Raw genomic sequence first — 21,747 nt, 5'->3', positions numbered from 1 at the left:
ATCTAAGGCAATTTGTACTGCATCAATCCAGCTACATCTTGGTCTTCCTCTGGGTCGTTTTCCTGCCAACCTGGCAAAGAACACTTGCTTTGCTAATCTTTCCTCGCCCATTTGGTTTAAGTGACCATACAACCTGAGATTAGCTCTGCTAATGCATTCCTGGATGCTGACAATGTCTAGTTCTTTCCTAATATCCTCGTTTTTAATATGATATTGGATTTCATACCATCTGTTCACGCCTCTAATCTTTCTCAGGACTCTCATATCTGCAGTCTCTAGTCTTTGGTCAAGTGTTTTACTTCTGACACAGCTCCAGATCCATAAGTTAAAACTGGTTTGAACACTGTCTTCTATACAGCTAATTTAGTGTTGAGACTAATTTCTCTCTTATTCCATATGAATTTATTCAATTGACTTCCTACCATACCAGCGTTGTTGATTCTGTTGTCAATTTCCATATTTAATTTACCATCTTCACTAAAAATCGTGCCTAAGTAGCTGAAATGTTTTACTTGTTCCACAGGTTCTCCATTCACAACATAGTTGATATTTTCAACGATTCTACCTATTTTCATTGTCTTTGTCTTTTTATTGCTGACCTTCATACCATATCTATTACAACAGTTATTCAATTTAGTCAGGGAATCTTGCAAACTTGTAGTGGATTTATTTAGAAGTATAACATCGTCGGCATAAAGCAAAGAGCATACATTAACATCTCCAATTCTGATATCATGTTTAATATCACTTTCCTTCATAATACGATCCATATAGATAATGAATAACAGAGGGGATAATGTACATCCTTGTCTCACACCAGATTTAACATTAAACCGTCAACCTGTACTTCCTTCAATTCTGTACTGTTGTACTGCTGATGTACAACTCAAATAAAGACTAAGTATTGCTTGATATAATGCCCCCATTGACACCATATAACTGTAGCATATTGAATAGCTTCTCTCTTGGCACCCTGTCATATGCCTTTTCCAAATTGACAAAACTTAAATACAGATCTTTGTTATATTCCCATGCTTTCTCGACTATTTGTCGTAAAGTGAAGATCTGATCCTGACAGCCTCTATTTGGCCTGAATCCAGCTTGTTCTTCACCAAGCTTTTCTTCCACAATTCCTCTCAACTGTTTCTCAAGTATACTGGCATAAATCTTGCCAGGAACACTCAGTAATGACATACCTCTGTAATTCTCACATTCAGTTTTATTTCCCTTTTTATATAAGGATACTATGAGTGCTGTACTCCAATCATCGGGAATTCGTATCTCTGTCCACGCCTTCTGAACTATGCAGCGCAGCCACTGGAAGACTTTTATACCACCATACTTCAGCATTTCTGGTCGAATATCATCTACTCCTGCTGCCTTTCCACATTTCAAGCCTTTGATGGCTTTATCTACTTCAAGTATGGATATGTATTCCTGATTGTACGCCTGTTGAGTGTTTTTTACCACTGCGCTATCACTGCTTGTTTCATTTAGCAATTTTTCGAAGTAATTACTCCATACTTCAAGGATATCTTTTTCACCTGTTTTCATATCACCTTTATCATCTCTAACTCCTTTTACAGTACTCTTTCCTCCATTTCTAAGCTTCTTCAACAACCTCCAGAATATCTTACCACCTTCTTGATATTTATTTTCTATGTTCTTGCCAAAGTCCTCCCATGACTTTTGTTTAGCTAGTTTTACACAGTGTTTCGCTTTCTTACATTTGTCTCTGTATTCTCTAAGAGCACAAGCTGACTTATTTGACAGGAACTTTTGATATGCTTTCTTCTTTTCCTTCACTGCCTCTTTAACTTCCTGTGTCCACCAGGGAGTTCTGATTTTTCTATCCTTGCAGACAACCTCACCACATGCCTCTCTGGCAGAATCAATCAGGGTTTTCTTCAAGGCTTGCCACTGAATCTCCAAGGTTTGGTTCCTGTTCTCAAACTCTTTCATTTTTTTTTCAATAATCTTTGTGTATTTTAGTCTAAAGTTCACATCTAAGAGCTACTCAACTTTTATTCACTTTAAAACTTTCTTACATGTTATTCTTTTCAATATGAAATTCAATTTTATCCTGCTCAAGACTAAATAGTGATCACTTCCAAGTTCAAATCCTCTGTACACTCTGATGTCCTGCACCAGGGAGAAAACATCACTATCAACAATAACATGTCAATGAGACTTTTCTTATTCCTTGCCTCTTTTCTCCATGTGAATTTGTGCACATTTTTATGTTGGAACATCGTGTTAGTAATAACTAATCCATGTCCTGAGCAGAAATCCAACAAATATTTTCCATTATTATTAGCTTTGCTCTTTTCTCCAAATTTTCCCAAAATATTTTTGTATGTCTGACAGTCATTTCCTACTCTGCTGTTTAGATCTCCAACAAGGACCAACTTTTCCTTTTTCATTGTGTCAGTTTCTTTCTCTCAAGCATCAAAAAATTCCTCCACTTCTACCTTAGTAGTAAAGATCTCACCAGTTTGTCTTTTTTTTGTTTCAGTCACCCCTATTATGTCGATCTGATACTTATCTAATTCCTCAGCTAGCTCCATTTCTTTGCCATTCAGGCTTCTTATGTTGATAGTACCGATCTTTAACTCTGGTGATATTGAGTTTGGGTGTGCTTTCAGATTTGTTCCATTGTAGCTGACTTTTCGCTGTTCGCCCTGGTTCCCTGGCGAAAACAACAGGGACCTTGTTTAATTGGGCGGCGCCCTAGCCGGCATGAAATTTTGTCATGTTGTACCATCATTTTGTATATTGGTTTAAGCCAATAAGAATACAATTTGGTCAGCTAAACCCCAAATTGCCAGCCCATCCTTGTTCGTTCGTTCAGTATCCAAGTAAATACCCAACAGGGTACACCACAGGAAGGTGAGGATTGGACATTAAGTCAGAAGCCCAGGTCGGTTCTCTGCATTCCTTTAAAGGCTATGTTGAGGTCTCCTCTCAGTTATACAGCTTTGACCCTTAAGCACCCCCACTTTGCATTTATTAATGTTAAAACTACAACCCAACTTCTTTGTCCAAGTCAAACTCTATTCAAATCTTCCTGAAGGGAATTAACATCAGCAGAGCTACTTAATAATTTTCCCCAACTTTGCATCATCAGCAAACAACTGAAGAGATCAAGTTAGTCCACATGATATATTATTTACGAACAAGTTAGACAGCAGGGGCCCAAAAAAAGAACCTTATAGTGTGCATCTACTGTAATAATTTCAAGAGTATTGTAATAAGGTTGACAAAATTATTATTTTGGCTGCTATAGCATAACTGAGAGAAGAGACCTCCACATAATCTTTAAAGGAATGTAGAGAACCAACCAGGGCTTCTGAGCTGATGTAAAATCCTCACCTTCTCATGGTGCACCCTGTTGGGTATCTACCTGGATACCTGTCCTTCATACCAAATCTATTACAACAGTTGTTCCATTTAGTTAGAGAATGCTAGAAATTTGTCCTGGATTTATTTAAAAAAGTATAATATAATCTGCATAAAGTAAAGAGCTAAGATTAACATCCCTAATTTTGATATCAGGCTTAATACCACTTTCCTTCATAATGTGATGCATATAGATGATGACTAACAGTAGAGATAATGTACACCCTTGTCGCACACCTGACATAAAATAAAACCATATTCCCATACTTCTTTCAATTCTAACTGCTGATTTACAACTCAAATAGAGACTCTGTATTGCTTGATATAATGTCCCATTTACACCATGTAACTGGATTGTTTTCAGCAGCTTTTCTCTTGGCAGCTTTTCATATGCCTTTTGCAGGTCTACAAAACTTAAATACAGACTTTGATATATACCAACAATTTCTCAACCATTTGTTGTAAAGTGAAAATCTCATTCTGACAGCTTCTATTTGGCCTGAATCCAGCTTGTTCTTCAACAAGCCTCTCTTCCACAATTGTTCTTAGTCATTTCTCAAGTATACCTGCATAAATCTTACCAGGAACACTCAGTAGGGAAATATTTCTGCAATTCTCACATTCATTTTTATTTCCCCTTTTTATATATGGCCTTCTGAAGTGTGCAGTGCAGCCACTGTAAGACTTTTATACCTCCATACTTAAGCATTTCTGGTATGGCATTCCTGCTCTTCCACATTTCAGGCATTTGATGGGTTTTTTTTTCTACTTCAAGCGTGGATATGTATTCTTGACTGCATGTCTATTGAATGTTTTTTACCACTGTGCTATTGTAAAATCGATGCAGGAATTTGTTTTCTTAACTTTGCATCGACTTTTACAGAGGTCACAAATAGTGTACATGTACACTATTTGTGAGGGAAACTGTAGGAAAAACATGAGGGAAACTGTAATTTAATGATGGTTGTGGAATTTTGTTATTAGGAATTTTGTATATAAGGTTTATATTAACTGTAATTATAATAATTTTTGTGATTTGAAAAATCATACAAGTATGTATTGAAGCAGTAGGATTGTTAAGCTGTGTATTTCAAGGGCAATGCCTTAGAAAGTGGCCCATCATTTTAAGTGGTTCCAATTTCAAAGAAAGAGCTTAGAAGCTTTGTTTGTAAAACGTAAAGTGCCTTCAATTGTTCAAAGCTTAACCTAATGCATTTCTCAAGGACAGTGCAACAACAGGCGGCGAACAACTAAGGATTCCCCGCATGTAATGAATAAGATTGTTTTTGTGTGTTCTAGGGGAAACAGAAATAATCAACAATTCTGAAGGTCACATCCCTACAGGAAACAGAAATAATCAACAATTCTGAAGGTAACATCCCCTTTTCCACCAGAATGTTAGGGGTTCTCAACCCTTAATCCAGGAACTGCAAGAGGAAGTATAGGAAAGGAGTCAGGGGCATGCAGAGCTCTCTTTTCATTGAGGTATCCCGAGGCAGCAGATCCAGTATGTAGCAGGGGGAGGCAGCAATGCTATGGCTGTATGCCAGTATGCAGAGGCAGAAATTAGGAAGGAAGCAGGTATGCAGAAACGTAGAAGAAAATGCAGTCTCCTCTTGTAGTGTCTCAGAATCCAGCATCGCGGGGCCATTGGAGATGTCAGGAGAGAAGTAGGGAAATGTCTAAGAAGTCGAACCATAATAATATGCATTAAGTCCCGGGAATTCTTCACGGTGTGACGGCGCTAAAGGAAAGAAACCCACATGAATGTTAAAGCACAGGACGGAAAAGCAGTATCGATAAGACATAATCCAATCCCCAAAAATCTTCCACAACACGGCGGAGATAAAGAAAAGGAAGTCTGCATGAATGCTGAGGACCAGGACTGAAAAGAAGTCAGTGGAACCAGATAAGAGATGAAAGAACCAGTTCAGATATGTGTCATGAGAAGAATTGTGAGTACAACCTTGAAGTATTTATATATTCGGCAGGACATATATAAAGTTAAATTGTGATAATTTGTCCCAGACTATGAGGTTAAAGAAATATTGGAATTAGTTAGATATGGTTAATTTGTTGTTTGAAGTATATATATTCAGTGAGACATATATAAAAGTTAAATTGTGATAATTTGTCCCGGACTAAGAGGCCAAGGAATAGTTGATATAATTTTGATATGAGAAACTTGTTAAGTGAAATATGTGTATATAGCTTGAATGGATTAGTTTTAGGATGAGAACACAGATTCTTATATGATACTATTGCTGCATGTTTATTACATATGTACAATGTATGAGATTATAATTCTTAGCAGCAGAATGAACAAGATTATAGATTGGTATATGATAGTGTTGCTGTGTATTTTAATGTGTGTATATTGCATGAGACTATAATTCTTAGCTTTTAATTTTCTGAAGAGCCAATTCATTTAAGAAACTGTATTAATGTATCTTAGTTTAATAAATATGTTTGTTATGCTGAAGAATGTGTATTCACTGATCCTTATTCCAATGCACTGTTTCTAAAAAAAAAAAAAAAAATGCAAACCTGTGTGCAAAGTTAAATAAGAGTAGCCACGACTGTCAGTAAAGACTGAGATAGATTTAGAGAGATACTGCAGGTGATCTTAATTGTATTTTAATGCCTAAAAAGGGGAATCTTGGTAGTGCAGTTGAAACATTAAATAAATTTTCCAAAGTTCCCAAGGTATAGAAAATTAGATAACCTGCAGTAACTTAAGCAAAAGTGTAATGCGTAAGAAATAGAATAAAGTAGATAGAGATAAGAGTAAATAAAGGATGGAATATAAAGAGAGAGTTAAAACCAAGTATAAAGAGAAGGCAAAGATATAATAGAGAGATAAGGTAAATAGAGGCATAAAGGTAGAGCTTAACGTAAAATAGAGAAAAAGAAGAATAAGTAAAATTAATAGCGTAAAGTATACAAAAGGAACGAGACGTCATTTTACACTATCACTGATTGTTTCATTTAGCAACTGTTCTAAGTAATTACTCTATACTTCAAGGTTATCTTTTTCACCAGTTTTCATGTCACCTTTATCATCTCTAATTCCTTTTATATCACTCATTCCTCCATTTCTGAGCTTTTTCAACAGCCTCCAGAATCTTGCCACCTTCCTGATATTTATTTTCTATGTTCCTCACCCAAGTCTTTCCATGACTTTTGTTTAGCTAATTTTACACAATGCATTGCTTTCTTACATGTTTCTCTGTATTCCCTAAAAGCCGAAGCTGATTTACTTGCCAGGAACTTTCAACATGCTTTCTTCTTTTCCTTGACCGCCCTTTAACCTACTGAATCCTGTGGACTTCTGATTTTTCTATCCTTGCAGATTACTTCACAAAATGCCTGTCTGGCTGAATCAGTCAAAGTTAATCCTTTCTTTCTACTTACCTTATATTGGAGAAATGGAACGTACAATCCCTATCCGTAAAAAAGAACACAAATGACACATTAAATTTAATAATTTTGGTGTACACATCTACACCAAAATTATTAGCAGGCCTCTCATATCATGCTCTTAACACCCTGCACCAAATTGATTGGAAAAGTATTTGTTATTTACATCATACAAGAACCTGGTATGAACAGAAATTTAAAGAAGCCTGTGAAATTTTGATTAACTGATCTAATCTTAATAATAATGGTGACTTAAAAATCAGAAGAATTTGGGGCGGCTAACATTCAGCCCATTTAATTCAAGTTTTCCAGCAAACCCTGACTCTAAGCAATTTTTCAGCTTTTACTGGCCACCATCCATACTGCTTTGTTCTAATTTATATGTACAGTTATATAAGTAAAAATTTTTTTGTATGAACATGTTACTCTCTAGCTTAATTTAATTTAATTTAATTTTGTAATATAATAGATAACAACATAATAAGACTCTAGCTTTGATGTAGTAAGGTTGTTATTGTTTTTTTTCACCAGAGGTCAGGCCAGTAGTTTTAACAGTTGACTAAATCCATGTAACTTCAGCATGTCATGGAGATTTTAGTGCACCTTGTTTTGTTGTATATATGTGTATACCTTGATATATGTGTCTACCTTGAAAGTACCCGCTATTAAGCATAATCCAGTATGGATTCCGTCAAAGCCATTCAACAGGAGATCTACTCTCATACATCACCCATCACTGGACAAATGCTATGGAAAAATTTGGTGAATCTCAAGTAGTTGCACTGGATATCTCCAAAGCCTTTGACCGAGTCTGGCACAAAGGCTTACTAAGCAAACTCCCATCATTTGGACTGCCTCAGGACTTCTGCAGATGGATTGCCAGCTTCCTGTCTGGACGCGCACTATGTGGGATGGTAGATGGCTCCCTATCTTCTCACCATCCAACTAATGCCGGGGTGCCTCAAGGTTCTCTCACCAACCCTCTTCCTTCTATATATCAATGACCTACTTCAGTTGACCTCTAACCCAATACACAGTTTTGCATTACATTTTGTATTACAGCACATTACATTCCTCCCTTTCATTTGACAAACCCTACTCTACACAACTCACTTCAAACCACAGAACATCAACCACCGCTGCCCTTAATTCCGACCTCCAAGCCATCCATCCGCCAATGGGGCTCAGACAACCTTGTCAACTTCAACGATAGTAAAACCCAGTTCTGTCTTATTTCTCACAAAAAAGAACCATTTTCCCCCAGCATTGTTTTCGATGACACTCAAATTCACAGACAAGATGAAATTTCTCTTCTCGGAATTACCTTGACATCAAGCCTCTCCTGGCATAAACACATCACAACCGTTGCATCCTCAGCTTCCAAAAAACTAGGTTTTCTCTTTCACTCAAGACATCACTACACCCCTAAACAGCTGTTAACACTATACAAGTTACAAATCCGCCCAGCTCTCGAATACTGCTCTCACATCTGGAGTGGGGCTCCAAAAAGCACCCTCAAAATGCTTGACTCAATACACAGGAGAGCAATTAGACTAATAAATGACTCATCCCTCACCAACTCGCTCCCCTCACTTTCACATAGACGCTTGGTCTCTGCAATCTCTATATTCTATAAATACTTTCACGCGAAATTTTCATCTGAAACAGCATCAATAATTCCCTCACCCTGTACTAAATTGGAAAACATACAGATGCCACCCAACATCCTTTTACAGTACACCTCGAAACCCACAGAACAAGTTTCTTTTCCTCTTCATTCATCCCTGCTACTGCAGTACTATGGAACAGTCTTCCCCCTGACATATTTCCTAAGGAATATAATATGCAGGCATTTAAATCAAATGTAAACAAGTTTCTTCTTTCACAACCCATCACCCATATATGGTACTAACGTACTATAGGTTGACCAGCCAACCTCTTGTATATGGGCCCAACATAAAAATAAAAATAAAAAAAATAAAATACTCCAGATGATGACCTTAATGTGGAGGTCAAAACATCGAGTGATTATTTTGGTTTATATTAAATTGAAGTTTTACTCTAACATCGTAGTTGTTTCTATAATTTTTGAAGATGCAGTCAAAGTTAAATTAGGGGTTTGCCACTGAATCCCCAAAGTTTGGTTCTTATTTTCAAACTCTTTCCATTTTTCTTGAATAATGTTTGTGTATTTGAGTCTACAGTTCACATCTGATAGCTGATCAACTTTAATTCATTTCAAAACTTTCTTACACACCCTTCTTTTCAATATGAAGTTAAATTTTATCCTGCTAAAACTAAATGCTTGATCACTTCCTATTTCAAATTCTCTGTGTACTCTTGTGTTCTGAACAGTGGGAAAACATCACTGTCAACAAAAACATAGTCAATGAGACTTTTTTTGTTCCTTGCATATTTTCTCCATGTGAATTTGTGCATTTTTATGTTGGAACATAGTTTAGTAATAACTAGTCCATGTCCCAAGCAGAAATTTAGCAGGTACTTTCCATTATTATTAGCTTTGCTCTTTTATTCTTATGTATCTAGTAATCATTTCCTACTCTGCTGTTTAGATCTTCAACAAGGACCAACTTTTCCTTTTTCATTATGTCAGTTGTCTTCTGTACCTCAAAAAATTCCTCTACTTCTTCCTTGGTAGAACTTTCTGTAGGACCATAAGTACAAATAAGTCTCGTTGTTCAGTTACTCATTCAGATATTAGCCCACATTACAGATTATTGCCTACCATTCAAGTAGACTATCCTCATATTTAGTGTTTAATATTATAGATACTCCTTCTTTTCCCTGATCATTAGTTCCTGAATATAACATCTTGTATTTGTTTCAGTAACACCTATTATGTCGATCTGGTACTTATCCAATTCTCCTCATAGTTCCATTTCTTTTCCATTGATGCTTCTTATGTTGATGGTGCCAATCTTGAGTACTGCTGATGCTAAGTTGGGGTCTGTTCCAATAGCTAACTCTTCGCTGTTCATTCTGGTTCCCTGATGAAAAAAATGGGAGGGGGGGCTTGTTTAACCAGGCTACACCCAAGCCAGAATGAAATTCCATCATGTTGTACCATCATTTTGAGTTATGGTTTTATACAATTTGGTCAGGTAAATCCCAAATTGTCAGTCCATCCTTGTTCATTCAGTATCCAGGTAGATACCCAACAGCGTGCACCATGAGAAGATGAGGAATGGATATGAGGTCAGAAGCCTTGGTTGGTTTTCTGCCTTCTGCAAAATGCTATATGGTGGTCTCCACCCAGTTATCTAGCCTTGATCCTTAAGTACCCTAAAAATATAAGATTTGATGTATGTAAAATATGATATCTGTCCAACAAACTATAGCACAATGCTATAATAATGCAATAACAATATTTGAACATTCTTTTAGTGTATACAGAACATAAAGAACAAATGATAAACACTTGGTGAAAAAATTATATCATGGGTGGTTCCACAATAAATTATTCTCTCTCCCTCCCAATGAAGATCGACCAGTCTCCAGCTTTGTGCTGGCATTAGGATCGAAGGCACAGAGGTATACTATATTAATATGTTACAAATTAATGACACATTAACCATCCAATCATTATATTGGTAAAATACACATATATCAAATAATTTATGCTTCATATTCTTCATAAAAAATTTGTTCACTCAAATTATTTCAACTTGAGTGAACACTCTGCATCCATGTTTTTAATGACATGTAAAACTATCAAAACAATGATTAAAACTAAAAAGCAGTTAATTTGTAAGAGATCAAATAATTTTTCAGTCCTTGAATAAATAATGCATGATGCAAATCACAGCATACTTAACTGCATTTTATCTAATCTAAGGGAACAGTTTTTTTTTTAAGCTAGACGACATGGATTATAAGAAACAATACATAAAGCATGTTAGACATGTGGTAATGTGTGTCATATGTTTAATAAATATCTGATAAAATTTTGAAAACAAGTAATGGTTGAATAACCTGTGACATAAGAAGTTATGTCACAGTGGGGATCTGAAACTAGAGTAAAAAAATAAATAAATAAATAAATAAATAAAGAGAAAATGATAAATTAACACAAAACATTTCTTTCCAATAACAAAAAAAGCAGTCTTGATTCTCAATTGTTCATGTGAATATAACTGCTCTAAAAGAATTTAATTTTTTCCTCCTCCTTAAATATATTCTACAAACTATCCATTATTAAATATTTACATCTTTTGCCTGATTCCAAACTTCCATTTCAGCTTGACAAACTTCTAAAGCAGGTAAGGTAAACTTATAAAATGGCCTCATGTTCTTATATACATAGATATGGGCACCAGAAGCAACTGCTATAGCTAAAGCAATTAAAAGAACAGCCAGTATTCAATACTAAAGATAATAATAAATTCTAAGTCAAAAAACATACAGCTTCAAATTTACAATTTTTTTTGCTCATTACTATACAATAGATTTTTGAAATATTTTTTTTTTAAAAATGCATTTAATGAAGGAAATAACATTGTTTTTTGTTGTGTGACAAACACAGATTATCACACAACAAAGCTAAGATTTCCACTTTAGAATTTAATTACTGAGGTCAAAGTAGTTGAATATTTCTATGATAATTCTACCATAATAAAATACTGGTATATTGTTGTGTAGGAGGAATTGTGTACAGTTTCAGATGTTTGGAGGGAATTTGATGAACAAAAGTACTTGTTGAAAGTTTATTTTTCACTTGGTTAGAGTATAATAAATTTAGTTTAATCCTTTATCCAAGTGTGAGCAAACAAAGTTTGCACCCGAAAGTATCTTCAGGACTGGGGTAAGGTGGTACAACACCAGAACACTCCTTGCAAAGGTGGAGCAAGCTACCAACACTCCTATCAGTATCTCCCATAATGCAAAACACATCTCCTTGTGGATATGTCTAATGCATCAAGGGAAGGGCCACAACCCAGACTAGTTTTGACCTTTATTGAGGTCTCTTCAGTGGGAGCCAGGCCCAAGTGGAGATACCAGGCAGAAGCATTAGCAGGTCATCTCTACCTATAGGAGTTGCCAAATGGTGTGCCACCCTTTTTTTAATAAATTACTCTGGACTTAGAGAAAGATGTTGAAAGTTTATTTTTCACTTGGTTAGAGTATAATAAATTTAGTTTAATCCTTTATCCAAGTGTGAGCAAACAAAGTTTGTGCCTGAAAGCATCTTCAGGACTGGGGTAAGGTGGTACAACACCTGGTTTCTCCAGACATTTCATTCCTAATGAAATGTCCTAAGGTGGTACAACACCTGGTGTTGTACCACCTTACCCCAGTCCTGAAGATACTTTCAGGTGCAAACTTTGTTTGCTCACACTTGGATAAAGGATTAAACTAAAATTATTATAAAAAGTACTTGTATTACTTTTTGTAATAATGTCTGGAATGTTTTGTCTGGAGAAAGTTTTGTTCAATGAGAAAACAGGTTTGTAGAATCAAGATAAGTGAAACTATTAGTGAGGATGTGTGTGTGTGTACATACAAGTAAGTATGTGTGCAGACTCCCTTACAAGATGAGCGAGTCTGAGAATAACAAAGACCAGATAATGCTGAATACATTTCTTCAGATCTCAAAACTGAATCAGCCACTCAGTAAAAGACAGAAGCCCAAGGGAATAATGCAACAATGATCATACAATATTGAAAAAGTATCAGAAACAAGGGTGAGGGTTTCTGGCCATGATTAACTTGAACTGACCAAAAATTATAGGCATCCATAATGCTTGGCTGAAAGAGGAAGATATTTGTACAGGAAGATAAGGATAATACATTTTCAGATAAAATAGACAAAACAAGACTGGGAGAGGAGTACTGCACTAGCAAAAGTGAAAATCTGACAGGAATGTAGAATTGAGGGAGAACAGTCATTTGTGTTCTTTTTTATGGATTGGAATTGTGCATCCAGTTTCACCAATATAAGGTAAGTTACAGGCACAATGGATACAGTTATACTCTAGGGTGAGCCATTGGGGGAAGGGGGGGGGGGAATCCTTAGAGGAGTTGAATATGTTTTAATTTTATAGGTGGTTTAAAAGTAGCATTAAGCATGTAATGGTGTAGAATTCTATTAATTTTATCTGAAAACCCTTTTATGGGATAGCTATGGTTTTACTGTTATCTATATTATATGCATTTTTTGATGAACTTTATTGATGGTATTTTTGCTATAGCCATTATTTATAAATGTAGTGCGAATAATTTGTAATTTTTGTTTAAGAGCTTGTTCATTAGAGCAATACCATATCCATTGCACCTGTAACTTACATTATACTGGTGAAACTGGATGCACAATTCCTATCTGTAAAAAGGAACACAAATTACACATTAAATTTAACAATTTTGGTGAACCAGGCTTCTCTGATCACACTCTTAACACCTTACAACAAAACCAAACTTACTGTAAAAGTACCTGTTCCTTACATCACATAAAAACCTGGTATGAATGCAAATTTAAAGAAGACTGTGAAATTTTGATCAACCATCCTAATCTTAACAATAATGGTGGCATAAAAATCCCAAGAATTTGGATGGTACATATTCAGCCAAGTTCTTCAAGTTTTACAGCAACCTCTTACTTTAGGACTCTAAGCAATAATTTCAGCTCATTAGCAACCGTCTATACTGTTTTGTTCTAATTTATGTTTGTAATTATGTGAGAGCATGTTGCTCTCTAGCTTAATATATCTCTTAATGATTTGTAACCAATAGATAATAATAACACAACTCTAGCTTTGATGTAGTAAGTTTTTTTTTCCATCAGAAGTCAGGCCAGTAGTTTTAATGGTTGACCAAATTACTGTGACTTCAGCATATCATATACAGTGTAGATTATAATGTAGCTTGTTTCTTTGTGTATATACTCCAGATGATGGAGTATATACACAAAAATATATTTGTGTATATACTCCAGATAATATGAAGGTCGAAATGTAAAGTGATTATTTTGGTAATTTTTAATAAAGAATAAGGATATGCAGAAGATTCATATATATATATATAATGATATAATCATTATCGAGGTGGGGGGGAGGACTTCCTATGAAGGAAAGAGATTGGAAAGGAGAAGGAAATGGAATTTATGCAGCTATACGAGAGCAAGAGGGAGAAAGAGAACAATAATTATTTACAACAGCATGTGATGGGAGGCATCTAGAATTTGAGAGCATTGGATCTGCAATGGAACCAGAATTTGTCTAACCAACTTTGTCTTCAACAAGTGATTATGCAGTCTTGATCTGAGAGGTGATTCAGAATATGGAGTTTTCAATAAAGTAGTATATGTGGAACTGTATAGCTGGTGATTATAACAAATTCAGGAGATAGCTTTAAGCAGTGTCTCCTGACATAAGAAACTACAATGGCAGAAAAAGTAATACATGATAAATGCTTAAGTCATATTTAAAGAAAGCAGCATCAGGCTGCTGGTATACCTGAGGTCGAGAGAATAAATCAGATGGCTGATAAATGGATGAATAGTATCGTGAAATTGATGCAAAGAAAGAACATATTGTGGAGGATATATAAGGAAAAATTTAACCAAAAAACTCATCAGCAGTACACAGACAAGAAGGTAACCAGAATTAATTTATAATTATAATAAATTTAGTTTAATCCTTTATCCAAGTGTGAGCAAATAAAGTTTGCACCTGAAAGTATCAGGTGAAAGTTTGAACCTGAAAGCAAACTTTGTTTGCTCACACTTGGATAAAGGATTAAACTAAATTTATTATATTCTAACCAAGTGAAAAATAAACTTTCAAAATAATTTATAATTAATTATTCTTACCTTCTGGTTTATTCTAATTCTGGGTTTAATTTTAAAAATATTAATATTTTATGGCACATTAGCCAGATGATATAATGTGCCATGTCAAAATGTAAAAAAAAAACTAACTAATAACTACATACAAGTAAATACAGTAAAATTAATATATTAGAACATATAGTTCTAAAATGTTATATACTTGTATGAAGATTAATTTCTTGTAAAAATTTAAAAACTTTGATATATCATATATAATCTGCCTGAGTATATAAAACAGCTCTAAGTCGAGTGGTAAAATAACAAACAGTTGTGCTCATTAAAATAATGAGATCAGTGTATTAAAATATGATGAATAGTTGAAACTGTTGAACAATACTCACAACAAGCACATAATCACTGCTTGACAGAAATGGGTAAGATGAGAATGCCCTATGCAGGGCAAGCCAGAACATCTCTACATGCCCAGTCTGCCACATCTTGATTACATGTTTGATCTGGTACAGTTTGTCTCTATTCCATGATGTTCACCACCAAGTTATATTACCTTTTTTCTTATGATATGTCTTTCTTAGGTAGTGAAACCTGTGGAGTATCCATAATAATAGACTAAGACTAAAGAATTGTGGCATACATGTTTATGATATGCCCGTTACCAGTATAGAGGACAGATAGAAAATCGTATCTTAAGAGATGAGCTGATCTAGCTGCAATATCTAAAGCCTAATTTCTCTTAAAACCCAAAATGGTCTGGGATCCAACATAAGTGAACATTCAAATATTTGGAGCAAGCTTATATGATAGAACAAATGGCAGATCTGAGAAAGAGCAATGGATGTTGTTGGTACACCAGTCTTATTAGTGCCTGTGGGGATCTTCATACATGGATCAATACAAATAATGCACTTTGGTAGTGTTTCATTTTTATGTAAATTAATGCAAGCTTTATAGAATGCAGTTCGACACTGTAGTTACTACACTATAGCTGAATTTGATTAAATATTATTCAGTCTGAAAAGACAGCTGCAAATCACACTAGAGATGGTGAGTTTTCTATCAAGTGTATAAACAGGTACAATATCAGAGTATTCTGCTTTTCCTGTGTCAGAAGGAAAGGTGGAACATTTAACTAATTGGCAAAAGGAGAGGCTGGATGAGGAAAGCATGCCATGGCAGTAACTTATTTACTGGCTTCTATGTGTAAGGTTGTATAGCAGTCTAACAGGTATTGTACAAATCCCCCCCCCCCACCCTGTACACACACAAAAAAAAAAAAATGCATCCAGGTGGGATCATTTGGCAGGAACTTCATTTTGGTCACATACAGTAAAGAGGTGAGCTAAAGTCAAAGTGACAAAGATGGTTCATTTTTCAAGAAAGACTAAGAGTAGAGTGAATAATATTCAAATTGCTCCAGTTGCAGTTTTGATTGCCTGATGGTGGATTATATCCAACCAATGTCTCTATCAGAAGCACTGACTTGAAACCCCATAATCAAGTCTTGATCTAGTAAGTGCTCAACTTAAATGGAGCAATGAACATTTGTCTGCATCCAAAAAGGAGGTTAGAATGCAAAGGCCATTCATCATTCTCTGGTACATACCTCACAACTGATGTGAAAAAATAAAATAAAATAAAATAAATAAAAATAATAATATACATACATACATATATATATATATATACAGGTTGGCCCAAAATGTACTTACCAAGTTTAAATCCAATTTTCTCTGCAATTAGCTAATATAATTAGAAAAAACTTTACTGACACATTATAGCCATCAAGCCATTTGTGTTTCAGGAATTCTTCATTCAGGAATAATAAGCATTAAATTTGGTAGGTATATTTTGGACCACGCTGCATATATATATGTTTATAGGAAGATTTACTCGGTTTGGGAACATGTTAAAAGTATTAAATGACTAAAGACCGAGATTAACATAAAAGGTTTTAATCACACAACTAGTTTCGTCTAATAAAGACTTCTTCAGGTGCCAAAAAACGCATAAGAATCCCAGTAAAAAACTGTATAGGATCTGAACACTGTAGAGGCTAAAGCCTAGATGAGTTTAAAAAGAACAATCTCCAACTGTATTATTAGGCACATGCCTCTATCCACGATTTCGTGCACGCCAATATTGAATAGCATAGCTGCGGCAGTCTGATAAGTTGTAGCTTAAATTACTATTGATATGAACAAAGTTTAGGATTATTTCTTTTGACTCCAAAAGTTTTCTATCTTGTCATAACAATGGTGAAGGTTGTTAGACTTTTCTCAGAGTACTGGATGTGGGAGGCCCTCCTCGTTCGAATTTACTGAAAACAGGACATGGCTAAATAAGGTGCTGGCTCAAGTTCTATTGTAGTTGATGTCTCTTTGGTGTTCTTCGATATGGAGTTCGATCGATTTTTCCGTCTGTCCACTGTTTTTGCTGCGTTTTTTAATACTGTTCAGATCCAGTTCCTCTACAGTTTTTTACTAGGATTCTTATATGTTTTTAGCACCTGAAGAAGTCTATGTTAGACGAAACCAGCTGTGCAATTAAAACCTTTTATGTTAATCCTGGTCTTTAGTCATTTAATACTTTTAACATATATATATATATTATGTTTCTGCCACTAAGTAAAGGTGTAAACTGTTAGTATGTTAGTACTGTGAGCAGAATAAGGCGGCTTTTTTTTTATCATTAAGAAAAAATGTTTTTGTTTAAATTTTTTGCATACATTTTTTACATTGTTTACATTTTTTGCATAGTCCAAAAATCCTGCTCTACAAGCCAAACATGGACTCCAATGACTTTTTCAAGCCACATCAGGACTCCAATGAGCAGGGCAGTGGTCTCATACTAGGCAATGATTTTTGCCTAAATCATAAACACCCATGCTCACAAGGATTCAAACTCACATCCCATTCTTCACAGAGCAAATATGTTAACCACTTAGCATATGAGGGTAGAGCTATCAATTTTTTTGTAGAATATGTACATGAAGAACTATGCTTCTGTTGCAAATAGTAAAATTCGTCCTATTCTTAACTCTGAGTCAGGATAAACACCATGTTTGCAGCAAAAATTGATGCAAACAGAAAAATAAGTTACTTAAATGTAACCGCCGATACTTTTATAGTTTACTATATTTGGCATGAAACTCTGATTCCAATCTTTGAGTTTCTTATTCGGTTTTAAAATAATGTGGGATTTAATATCCCCTTAATTTGAAGAAAAACAGGTGTAGATTTTCACCACAGAAAAATGAATGTATTTTTCTGTAGTGATAATCTGCACCAATTGGCAAGCACTTAATATGAAAGATTCTCAGTGGCTTGCTCAAATGTCTCTATAGCAAGGATAAAAAAAAAAAGATGGTAAAGTAATCCACACAGAGGGAATTACAGTTGGCAGAAGTTTTTCTGTTACTGAGTTAACTCTGATAGCAAATAACATGACATTTAATACAGAACCTTGTGAGACTCCCTCATTTTTGGAGAAACAGTTGAGAGAAAGTTGATCCCACTTGGACTCATAATATTTAGTAAGATATAAAGTTTGGGTTAAAAGAGAGGGAGGATCTCCCCCCCCCCCAAGGCCAAAGTTGCACAGGTCTTTAAGTATGTCAAACCTCTAAACTGTATCATATGTTTTTTTTTTTCATGTCAAAGAGTTGCACCAGTTTTCTTTGACATGAAAAATGCATAACTACTCATGTCTTAGCAAAGATTCTCTGAAACACATTCAAAATAATTAAATGATCTAGTGTAGAGTGATGTTTTTGGAAGCCAAGACTGTCTTGATGCAAACAGATGTTCTTCAGTGACCACAAGAGATGAGTTAATCATTTTTTTTCGAAGATCCTGCTGAAGACAGTTGATCATTGCAACTGAACAATAATTTGTTGGTATTTTTTGGATCCTTATCTGACTTTGAAAAGGCAATAATAATTGCCTTTTGTCTTTTTTTCAGGACTCCAGAAAATCATTCTCAGAGAAAACTCTGCTTAACCACGCTACCAGCCAAGACGTATATATACATCCAGGTTACCATGGATGCGAAGTGCATATTAAAATTGTAATACCATTGATATTACATTGAAATATATGATGGATACAAAGCATATGGGGATACGTATTTAATCCATAATGGGCGGTAAGATGGTTAATAAATACAGAACATGATCCATGGAGGATGGTAACAAATATTTAACTGTGTCATCTGGTCTTATGGGAGGGAGAGGGAAGCATCAATCTCCTCTATTAGCAGATGTATTTTTTACACAATCCATTATTTTTCTAACTAGCGAGGTTTGATGGCGTGAAATCATTTTTTGGTATGTTTAAAACTATAGTGAGGCCATATTCATTTTGTTTTTTCCTGATCCACTATATTCAGATAATGAGTAAATCATACCAGTTAGGGATAATGTAATTGTGAGAAAGTGAAACAGTCATGCATATGTGTTAAATATCTCCTCAGATAGTTTTTTACTGTTAATTTCTTAGCATAATAGTGTTTTTCCACTTTGTATTATACCTCCTCTTTGTCTCCTGATATAGTATGTCCTGCTTAGTATTGTTCTGAATCTCCTTTTTTATCTTTCTGCCTTTGGCATGCTGAGGAGTAGGATAGGTGTTTGTCCTTGCAATTAGTGGATCTGGGTGCTTTGCATTTAGTCCTTGGCAGAGCAATGATAAATGACAGTCATTGGTAGTGACCATATTTCTGACATTTAGAGCAGCTTTCAGGAGTCCAATATCACGAAAAAATTTTTTTCTATGTTATAAGGCACTTAAAATGCATCAATTCACCTAGATTTTGGTCTCTCCTCAGGGTCTGTTCCAGCCAACCCAACATCAAACATCTGTTTTGCTAACATTTTCTCTCTGTACTGTTTTTGATAATACCATCTCAGATTAGCTCTACTCACAAATTACTGAATGTTAACAATATCAAGTTTCTTCCAAATATCTTTATTTTTAATATGATTCTGCCCACTGATGCCATCTTTTCATTATCTTCTCTCAAAACTGATATCTATGATACATCGGTTATCCAATTTAGTAAGGAATCCTGCAGACTTGAATTTTTTTATATCACACTTAATGTCACTTTCCTTTATAAATATGATCCACAGAGATAATAAATAACAGAGGAGATAATTAGCAACACCATTGTCTTACAGTTACTTTTACATCAAACTATTCTAACTGCAGACTTAAAACTTAGATTATGCATTACTTGAAATAATATCCCATTTACAACATACAACTGTAGCATTTTTCTGCAATTTCCCAATTAACAAAACTTAAATAATAAAACCTCATAAAAGTACATTAAAAGTTTGTAAAAAAATTATAGAAATAGATTATAAAAGTACCTTCTTTTATTGAATCCATCTGATAAAATCAATCTTTTGTAATTCATATGGACTACTAATTGAGTGGTGATTTATAACAGTAATGATTAGTTGCCAATCCATTTTTCTGCTTATGTGTGTGTTTTCACAGATGGGACTTGGATATTCCTAGCAAGTATTCAACTGACTCCTAGGTGTTGGATGACCTTTACTGCCCTGTAAAATACCATCACAAATGGTATTGCAGACTACAGGCCTGAATGGCTATGTTCCATGTTGTCTTCAGAGCAAGAGCCCTAATATTTTTTCCCCTTTCTTTTTCATGTGCAGTGTATATGCAGTTTGTGTGATGAAGGACTTTATTTCATATATTGATCTCACATAAAAAAAAGAGTGATTTCTAATGCAGTGCTCCAAACATACAAACAGTGTTATTCTGAAGGTGTGCAGATCCAGGATCTGTAAGAGCTAGTAGATGGATAATTTAAAGTGCAGTGTCTTGAGTGAAAAATTATATCTAGTTTTTTTAGAGGCTGAGAAAGCTATTGATGTGATGTGATGTGTTTATGCCAGGAAAAGCTAGAACATAATGTAAGTCCAAGAAGAAAAATCTGATCCATTTGGTGATTTGTGTTAAGGCACTGGTTGTAGATGATCTTGATTGGTAGATTTGTATGCCACAGGTGTGAGGAGGAGGAGGAATGGAATGTACCATACATCAGCAATATTATACATTCTCATAATATTAAATATTATACTTCTCACTGACCAATATGATTATTGGTCAGTGAGAAGTCATTTACATGTAGAAGAAAGAAATGGGATAGGCAACAGAACAGAGCTGTGGAATTCTGGCACTGCTGTATCTCAGGCAATTTACAAAAGCATGCCTCAATGCCAGATACTCATTTTCAGACATCATATGCTCGGGAAAAAATTTCAAAAGCAACAGCACAGGTTTCTCCAAAAACTTTCCTTTCCACGGCACATGACCAGTGATGGATGATGTAGGCTAAGTGATCTGCCTGGATGGAAAAATCCATATTGATGACTATTAATTAACTAATTGGCCTCTAGGCAATAGAAAAAGATAACCATTAATGACCTTGATTCTTCTGAAAAATACTCAGGTAAGGGTGATGAATATTTTCTACTACTGGCACATTCCAAATCAGGTTTGGACTTGCTGATGGCCATTTCGCATTTGTTGCATGTTTTGGAATGGGATGAATATGAAGCTGAAGGACACTCATAGACACCAATGAGATGGAGTAGAGAATAAAGAATTTTGGATGGAATATAGTAAAAGAATAAATAAGAGATAAATAAATAAAGAATAAATAGTTTGTGGTAGGTTTCTTATTGTTTGGGGGGGATGGGCTTAATATACTGAAATACATTTAATATACCGTATATGTCGGCATATAGGACAACCGGTGTATAAGACGAGGCCTAAATTTTAGGCTTTAAGCTTATGTCGGTTGTATAAGCCGACCCCACAATTTCTTCTTTCTTGTATTAATGCAACGTTAGGTATTGTTGTTATATCCGTTATTTTTATATCTATGCATATCCATTATTTTTTGCATACCATAGATTTAGTATTTATGTGAATTACCCTAATTAAAAGTGATTGGCCCAAATTTTAATTAATTATTAATTTTGCAATTTCGAAGTACAGGTCATAAAAAAACAAGGTTTACGGTTGTGTTGTCATGTTTGGCTGATGGAACCAATGATCATCTTTAAATGTAAAACTAAACCTAAGATAAAATTT

At 34.9% G+C, this 21,747-nt stretch overlaps 1 protein-coding gene across 1 annotated transcript in view; it reads right to left on the bottom strand.

Annotated features, from left to right (window-relative positions):
- BBS1 (Bardet-Biedl syndrome 1) overlaps window positions 1–21,747 on the bottom strand; it is a 338,055-nt gene that overhangs the window by 264,079 nt on the left and 52,229 nt on the right. The window contains exon 4 of the mRNA XM_090399338.1: window positions 11,047–11,171. Within this exon, the coding sequence (XP_090255464.1) occupies window positions 11,047–11,171 (125 nt within the window). The remainder of the gene's footprint in view (window positions 1–11,046; window positions 11,172–21,747) is intronic.

This window comes from Typopeltis vanoorti, chromosome 10 (assembly GCF_054136105.1).
Source record: "Typopeltis vanoorti isolate ZY-2024b chromosome 10, IOZ_Tvanoo_1.0, whole genome shotgun sequence".
Classification (NCBI taxonomy): Eukaryota; Metazoa; Arthropoda; class Arachnida; order Uropygi; family Thelyphonidae; genus Typopeltis; species Typopeltis vanoorti.
Note: the sequence above shows the minus strand (reverse complement) of the source record. Positions and strands in the feature narration are given on the sequence as shown.